An 8373-nucleotide genomic window follows, 5' to 3' on the forward strand; every position below is an offset into this window, starting at 1 on the left:
AAAAAAAAAACTTGAAATAAGAGCTATCTTATGGTTTTTTTTTTTTTGGACAGTAGCAATCAAATCAAATATAGTAGCTCTACAATGATAATAATTTGGCTAGTCCAACTGGAAGTCCCTACTCCCTAGTCCCATAATCATAACATATATAACATATGAAGAAGAAGAAGAAACTAAAGTAAGAAATGAAAATGGCACCGACCAGGTCCCATCGGCGTGCTATAAACTGAACAAGACAAACACACCAACCAATTAATTAATTAATTAAGTACCTTTGACACTCTTTTTTCACTTTAATTTGGAGCACCAAATTATGTCTCAACATTTTAGCTTCATCACTCTAAAATACTACCCCCCTTTAGGCCTTAGCTTGTTTTTAATCCCCAACAAGTACGTGCAAACCACCATCTCTGTTTTGAAAAGGATTCAATAATTTTATTATGGAATATTAAAAAAAAAGAGATGCTATTAATAAAAGCTAGCTGTTAAAGCATACTCATTGCCAATTTTTTTTAGAACCAAATTTTTAAATGGAAAATTGCTTTATGTACTGATCTTTTATTGCAAATCACTCTTTTATATTCATTAATTTCTTAGTTTACCATAGCTTCACATATATTTGTTTTTTCAATAAAAATGTTACTAATATTAAATTTCAATAAACATTGATATTTTTAAAAATATTTTTAATATGATTTTTATTTACAAAAATATCCACAGAATTATAAATATGCGTTTCTTTCTCAAGATATAAAATTTTGATTTTAATTTTATTCTTAATGTTTAGCTTCAAATTTACACCTAACATTTTAATATATTTTAATTATAGAAAAGTATAGATAAACAATGAAAATACTAAACAATGAGAACAATAGATATATTGGATGAGGTTTTGATCCACATATATATAGTGCTTTGTTAGAATTTCTTAGTGCTCTGTTAGGGTTTTTTAACGGAGTTCCTATTGCCGTCAAGGCTACATTGTCAACGTCAATTAAATCTCAATACAAGTCTCCGTAATCTGCATGGCTGAGACAACGAGGGATGAAGATCGGATCGAAGAAGACAACCAGAAAGGAGGTAAGAATGTGATTCTACTGAAAGAGGCAGACATATCAGAAGGTACTAACGCTTGCTCCAATAGTCTCTATGGCAGACTCTTTGCTTCCAAAACCTTCTCAATTGGAACCATGGGGAATGCTTTAAAGGCTATATGGGGAAACTCGGAAGGATTTAGTGTGAGTGATAAAGGGGATAATTCCTTCCAATTCTTTTTTAACAAAGAAGTGGATGTCTTGCGTGTTGAACGTGGTTCTCCATGGCTATTCAAAGATTATGTGCTCCATGTCAAGAGATGGAAGGAAGATCAGAACTGTGATGAAGAGATTATTTCCAATTTTCCAGTTTGGGTTCAATTTTGGGGTTTGCCAGAATCGTTTAAAACCCTCGAAGTTAGACGTAAATTGGGAGAAAAATTGGGCACAATATTGGAGGTAGGTAAATTTCAGATGCGAGGCAGAGAAACTAGGATTGTGAAGACCAAAATCAATATTGATGCTGCCAGGCAAGTGAGAGATCAGTTAATAGTGGCAGGACCTAATAAAAAGGAGGTAGAAGTGGCACTGCGCTATGAGAGACTTGGAAAGTTTCTGTACCTATTGCGCAAAATTGGGGCACGAGGTGAAAAACTGCCATGATCTGCTGAAGGACACAGAGAGTGATATGGTAAAAGAGGATGACATTGGCGAATAGGTTAAAGCCAGCCAAGTGGGAACGCGAATCTACTCTGAAGGAGAAAGAGCATTCAACAACTCAACCCAAAATCAGAATAAGGCCACTCAACGTAAGAAAAAACCGGTCTTAAACTGCTTATTGGAAGAATTTGCAGGGATGTCAATGCAAGTAAGGAAACAAAGTTTGAAACCACAAGACACTGGTAATAGGGCAGCACCTGAGTCACCTCAATCAGCCAATTCTAGAACAGAATGCATGGAGGTTATCATAGCTGGTCAGTCCAATACCAAGGAGGATGAAGGGCAGCTTATGCAATTCGCTATTGGGCAGTGTCTCACCACAGAGAAAGGTAGGAAGTGGAAAAGGTTAGCAAGACAAGGTGCTGCAGAGTCAGATACTAAAAGTGTACCCAAAAAAAGGTTTATGAGTGGTATAGCTGAAGGATCTACAAGGAAAGCAAGAATAGAGGATGAAAATGCAGTTGAAGAGATGGTGGAGGGTGCCAGCCTACAAATGGCACCCAAGGCGCCATGAGAACTATAGTTTGGAATTGTTGGGGTTTGGGAAGACCCCTGACAATTCACACCTTAAAAGGGATATGTAAATCCCACTCCCTCGAGATTGTGTTTATAAGTGAAATAAAGAACCAATCTCGACAGGTGGAAGCAAAACTTCGGGTATGCAGCTACGAAAATTGGCATATTGTTAACCCGGCAGGAGTGGCAGGAGGACTTGTGCTAGCTTGGAAGGACAGCATCAGTGTTCAAATTATTAGCAGTGGAGAATTCTTTGTGGCAGCCGAAATTAAGAAAGTCGGAAGCAGTGAGGTATGGGCGTTCATTGGTGTTCATTTGAGTTGTTCGGAACAAATTCGATCCTTACAGTTTGAGGAGCTTACAACAATGAGCCAACACCTGGAAGAAAAAGTGGTAATAGCAGGCAATTTTAATGCTATAACAAGCTAAGCAAAAAAGGAGGGTGGAGGCAAAAAATCAGCAACCACCATTGCAACATTCACTAATTTTATTGACAGTAACGAATTAGTGGATATTGGAATGGTGGGGCACCCTTTCTCGTGGACAAATCGAAGACAAGGAAAGGATTTGGTGAAGGAGAGGCTTGACCGCTATTTAGTTGGGATGGAATGGAAGTTGAAGTTTCTGAATGCAGTGGTGCACAAGCTCACAGAGTCAGGCTCGGATCATGCTCCACTTTTGATGGAAACCGAACCTCAATCCTGGCATAGTAAAAGGCGGTTTAAATACCAGAAACGTTGGTGTGGAAAAGAGGATGTCAAGAAAATTGTCAGTGAAGTGTGGAGAATGGAAGTTGTAGGCTCAACTATGTTCTCCTTGGCCCAAAAGTTGAAAGTTTGTAGACATAGACTAGTTCAATGGCAGAAAACTCACAAAGCAAACTCTCGAAAAGAAATTGAGGACCTTCAAGCTAAACTAGAGGAGTTGCGGGTGGCTGGAATCAATGGGGGAGAGGAGGTTACCAGTATGGAGAAGAAGTTGGAGCTGGCATATTTGAAAGAAGAGAGCTATTGGCGAGAAAAATCTAGAGTCAAGTGGCTAAAAGAAGGAGATCAGAACACTAGATTCTTTCACCAAAAATTTCAATCAAGGATGCGAAGGAACAGAGTTTGGAGATTAGTGGGGAGGGACAATGAGATTGCATCGAAACCGGAGGATATTGCAAAGATAGCTGAAGACTACTTTTGCGATTTTTTACTTCTTCTTGTTCGGCTGATCCGAATCCATACTTAGAGGATTTGGAGCCAAAGGTTACAGCTTCCATGAACCGTAGGCTCCAAAGTCCAATAACTATGGACGAGGTCAAAAGAGCTACATTTAGTGTTCACGCTCAGAGTGCTCCTGGTGATGACGGGTTTACAGCTAAGTTTTTTCACTTTTTCTGGGATATAGTTGGAGGTGACGTTTTTAAGGCAGTAAGAAGTTTCTTTCACAGTGGCAGAATTCTAAAAAGCTTCAATCATACTCAAATTTGTTTGATTCCAAAGGTGCCAGATGCCAATGACATGACTCAGGTACGACCGATCAGCTTGTCTTCAGTTATGTATAAAATTATTTCTAAAGTTATGGTGCATCGATTACAAGGTATTATGAATAAAATTATAAGCCCAAATCAGAGTGCGTTTCTCAAAGGTAGACTTATTTCAGATAATATCCTAATTGCCCACGAATGCATGCACTATTTGAAAAATAAGAGAAGTGGGACAGAGCATGAGATGGCTATTAAACTAGACATGAGCAAGGCTTATGATAGGGTCGAATGGTATTTCTTATGGTATATTATGGATAAGCTGGGTTTTGATGCTAAATGGATTAACTGGACTAAGGAATTGGTAACAATTGTTTCTTACTCTGTCGTTGTGGAAGGTCAACCTTTTGGCTATTTTAGGCCAAAAAGGGGCATCCGACAGGGTGACCCCCAATCTCCATATCTCTTTCTTTTTTGTGCAGAAGGGCTTTCCTTCTTGCTACACAAGACAGAGCAAAACAGATTAATTCAAGGAGTTCAAGTTAATCGGAGATGCCAAACAGTTAATCACCTTTTGTTTGCTGATGATTCAATCCTTTTTTGCAAGAGCGCACCTAATACAAGCCAAAGTATTCTAGAATTGCTAGAGATCTATGAGGATTTCAGTGGGCAAAAAGTCAATCTGAATAAGTCAGCTATCTTTTTCAGTCACAACACACCTCAGAACACAAGACTAGCAATTGCTCAGACACTAAATATTGAACATATCGGAGCACAAGACAAATACCTGGGACTGCCCTCTATAGTTCAAAAATCAAAGAAAGCAACCTTTGGAGCTATCAAGGATAAAGTTCAGAAGAGGATTACAGGTTGAAAAAGAAGTCTATTATCATCAGGTGGTAGGCACACGCTATTGAGAGCGGTGGGGGAGGCGATTCTTATTTATACACTCTCTTGTTTCAAGCTCCCGGACACGCTGTTGACTGAGATTCATAGCATGCTCTCGCAATTTTGGTGGGGTCAAAAAGGCGCAGAACGAAGAATGGTTTGGATTAAATGGGATACAATGACGAGACCGAAGAAAGATGGCCGGCTGGGGATCAAGGACCTAAGGGCGCAAAATTTGGCTTTATTGGGAAAACAATGTTGGCGTCTAATGAAATACCCTAATTCTACTCTATCAAGAATGCTCAAAGCTAAATATTTCAGATATACAGATTTCCTACATGCAGAGATAGGAAGCGTACCGTCGTGGGGCTGGAGAAGTGTTCTTGAAGGGCACAAGGTGATCGAGAAAGGCTTGTTATGGAAAATAGGCTCTGCCACTAATGTTCGCATCTTCCATGACCCCTGGCTCCCATCACCAGTGCCCTTTAATGTCCCTCAAAATGCACTCACAATCCCGCCAGATCTGCAAGTGTATTACGTTAGTGCGTTACTAAATCCTGATAGAAGCTGTAATAGAAATTTGATTGAGTCGATTTTTTCAGTTGATATATGCAATAAAATTTTTTCAATCAAACCAACAGAGGAGGAGGATGAAGTTAATTGGTGCTGGACAAAATCTGGTATATATGAAGTTGGGTCAGGATACAAAATTGCTTATGGATTCTTTCATTCTCCTACTTCATTGATGCCCCAGAACATACACAACAGAGTCTGGAATAGCATTTGGGAGTTGAAATTACCACATAAAATTAAGATTTTTCTATGGAAAAGTCTTCATGAAAAGCTTCCAGTGTTGCAACAAGTCCACAGCCGGTTCGCATCCACTCCTGCCACTTGTCCAAGATGCATGTTGAAGGCTGAATCAATTTCTCATGCTTTGTTCCAATGCCCCCTATCTTCAATAATATGGAGACTAAGCTTAATAACCCGTGACCTATGGATGAGAGAAGAAGAGACATTTTTCAATTGGTGGCAACGAGTCTTATCCTGGGCAGTGGCTCAATTAGACGGTAGACAAAAGACCCTCCTCATAACGGCGCTGTGTTGGAGCACTTGGAAAGCGAGGAATCGGTGTGTTTTTTAGAAGGTAATAAGCCCGGCAACAGAGATAGTGAAAGAAGCTAGCAATTTAGTGCGTGAACTCGTGAGCCATACCTGATAGATGCTACTAATTTTCTTTACTCTTACTTTACTCTTCTTTAAGCTCTTCGTCTTTTAGTCACAGTTGGTGATAAATGGGAATACCCAATTCTTTTTGTACTTCCTTATAGAAACACTTTTATTTTATATTAATAAAATAACATTTATCTTTGGAAAAAAAATAGATATATTGGATGATCAATTCAATAGGTATATAGATAATTATATTTATTATTTTTAATTGAATGATTATTTTTTTTATTCGATTCAATTTACTAGATATGCAGATAATTATCCTAATATTAAAGTTTAGGAGATAATTTAAAAGTAAAATGTTTTTTTACTTTATTAAATTAATTTTAGAACCCAGCCATTATTTACATTATTTACAAAAGTCATTGTCTAAAAAATTCTTTAATTATATCTCTAAATATGGATAATCCTTAACTTAACAATCTTATGCTAATGTACTACTGATATGTCATTATAGGGTTGCGATGCTAATAACACGTTAGCACACAATTTTCGTCACATCAGTATCTCTGTTAGTGATGTTAATATCTAATGATATAATTAAAATATATTTAAAATATTAAGAATAAAATTAAAATAAATTAAATGTTAATAGTACTTTCAAAATTTTTTAAAAATTTAAAGGAGATAGATGATTTCAATTCAGAAAAGTGCATGTTTTTAATGCATGTATCACACTTCAAGAACACAAAAGATAACCCTAAAGAATATTTTTGAAAAAAGAATAATTTTTCTATAACTTTTTTCCCTCTTATATTCTTCACTAATAGAACATTTACTATTGCAAAAATATTTGAACTAGACTTAGTTTAATAAAACTTTTATTTTTCAAAAGAAATTTATAAAAGTTATATTTTAAAAGATAATTTTTTAAAAGTTGTAGTATTTATGTTTGATAAATCAAATTAAAAATAGATTTTAATAAATACAAGTAACAACAATTATGTTTGATAAAATAGCTTTTAAAATTTAAAAATACTATAATAGACATAACTACAAGTATTAAATTTGAAGATTAGTTAACATATGAGATTATATTAGACTTTTAAATTTTGAAAAATATAAATCAACTTTAAAAAATTCTATCTTAGGTGCTTTTAAAAGTAACCTGATCTTTTAAAAACTGCAAGCACAAACACATGATCTTTTTTATTTACTAAACACAAAATGAGGAGTTTAAACTTTTAAGAAGTACAAACACCTTTACAAAAAGCTTTATCAAATCAAGCTGTAGTATGTAGCTAAAATAATTATGCTATAAAAGTGAGTTCTTCAGTGGTACTCACACTTATTTATCTGTAACATAAAAAAAAAGTTAAATTACATAGTTAGTCTCTACACTTTTAGTAAAATTACAAATTAGTCTCTATAGTTTAAAAGTTTATAATTGGGTCCCTAAAAAAAATTAAAATTTGTAATTGGATCCTCAATAATGTTTACTGTAAAAAAAATACACATTTACCATAATGTCTACTTCTTTTTCTTTTTCTTCCATTATCCTTTCTCTTCCCCTCTTCTCCTCCCTTCTTCACTTCTTCACTGGCAGCCATGGCCATAACATCAATCACCACAGCAGCTGCCACCATGTTATTATCAGGTTCCATGTCAAGTGCAGATGGAATCATGAATCCAAATCTCCTAGTAAGAGCTATATTTTTCATCGGGCTCTACTTCTTCTACTTCTTATTTAAGCATGGAAACACTCTCAGTTTGGACACCATTCCCAACTGTCACATTGGACCTCACACAAAACTCATCATCATCAAATAATAATAATAATAATAATAATAATAATAATAATACTTTCACTCTTTCAATCAGGCATCATCATCCTCTTAATGTTGTCCCTTTGTTCCAGTTACCCAATTTTCAAGGATACCTGCAAAATTTTGAGACTCAAACCCTACATAATCAATCAAAATTCTTTGGTCTTCAATTGTCTCAACAAATTGCTGCCTCTTTCCAATCGGGAATCCAACCAACCACAACAACAACCGCCATCCCTGACTGATTCCGTCACTACAACCATCACCACCGATCCTAACTTTACCGCCGCTATTGCAGCCGCCATCTCCTCCATCATCGGAGGTAACAACAACAACAACAACAACAATAACAACAACAACAATAATAATAATAAACCAAACAACATTTAAGATGGTAACAACAATAACAACGGTAGCCATCTCCTCCATAATTGGCACGATGATGACGAAGATCCTATCACTGCTGAAGATGCTGTGAGCAGTCGAGAATTGTTGTATTTAGGGTTGGAGGAGGAGGAGAGTTGATGAGCAACGTGTTCCTTCAATTCATGACGCTCTTTCCTCTTTTTTCTCTTTTTTGGAAAATGGAAAAGTGATAGTGAGAGGGTTGGAGAGGGAGTGGGATGGGTTAGAAATTTTTTTTTCATTTTTAAATAGTTAAATTATAGTGTTGGTCTCTATATTTTTGTTAAAATTGTAAATTAGTCTTTACTGTTAAATATGTGCAACTCACATGTTTAAAATAGCA

At 36.0% G+C, this 8373-nt stretch overlaps 1 protein-coding gene and 1 pseudogene across 1 annotated transcript; both read left to right on the top strand.

The window, feature by feature from the left end:
* The first annotated feature begins 1025 nt into the window (after window positions 1–1025).
* LOC110281483 (uncharacterized) lies at window positions 1026–2268 on the top strand. The gene is made up of 2 exons (XM_021143775.1): window positions 1026–1680; window positions 1889–2268. Exons 1-2 carry the CDS (start codon window positions 1026–1028, stop codon window positions 2266–2268), a joined length of 1035 nt encoding a protein of 344 aa, XP_020999434.1.
* Window positions 2269–7407: 5139 nt separating this feature from the next.
* On the top strand, window positions 7408–8015 carry LOC110281484 (WRKY transcription factor 6-like; annotated as a pseudogene).
* Window positions 8016–8373: the final 358 nt, after the last annotated feature.

The sequence above is a fragment of the Arachis duranensis genome, chromosome 5, assembly GCF_000817695.3.
Source record: "Arachis duranensis cultivar V14167 chromosome 5, aradu.V14167.gnm2.J7QH, whole genome shotgun sequence".
Lineage (NCBI taxonomy): Eukaryota > Viridiplantae > Streptophyta > Magnoliopsida > Fabales > Fabaceae > Arachis > Arachis duranensis.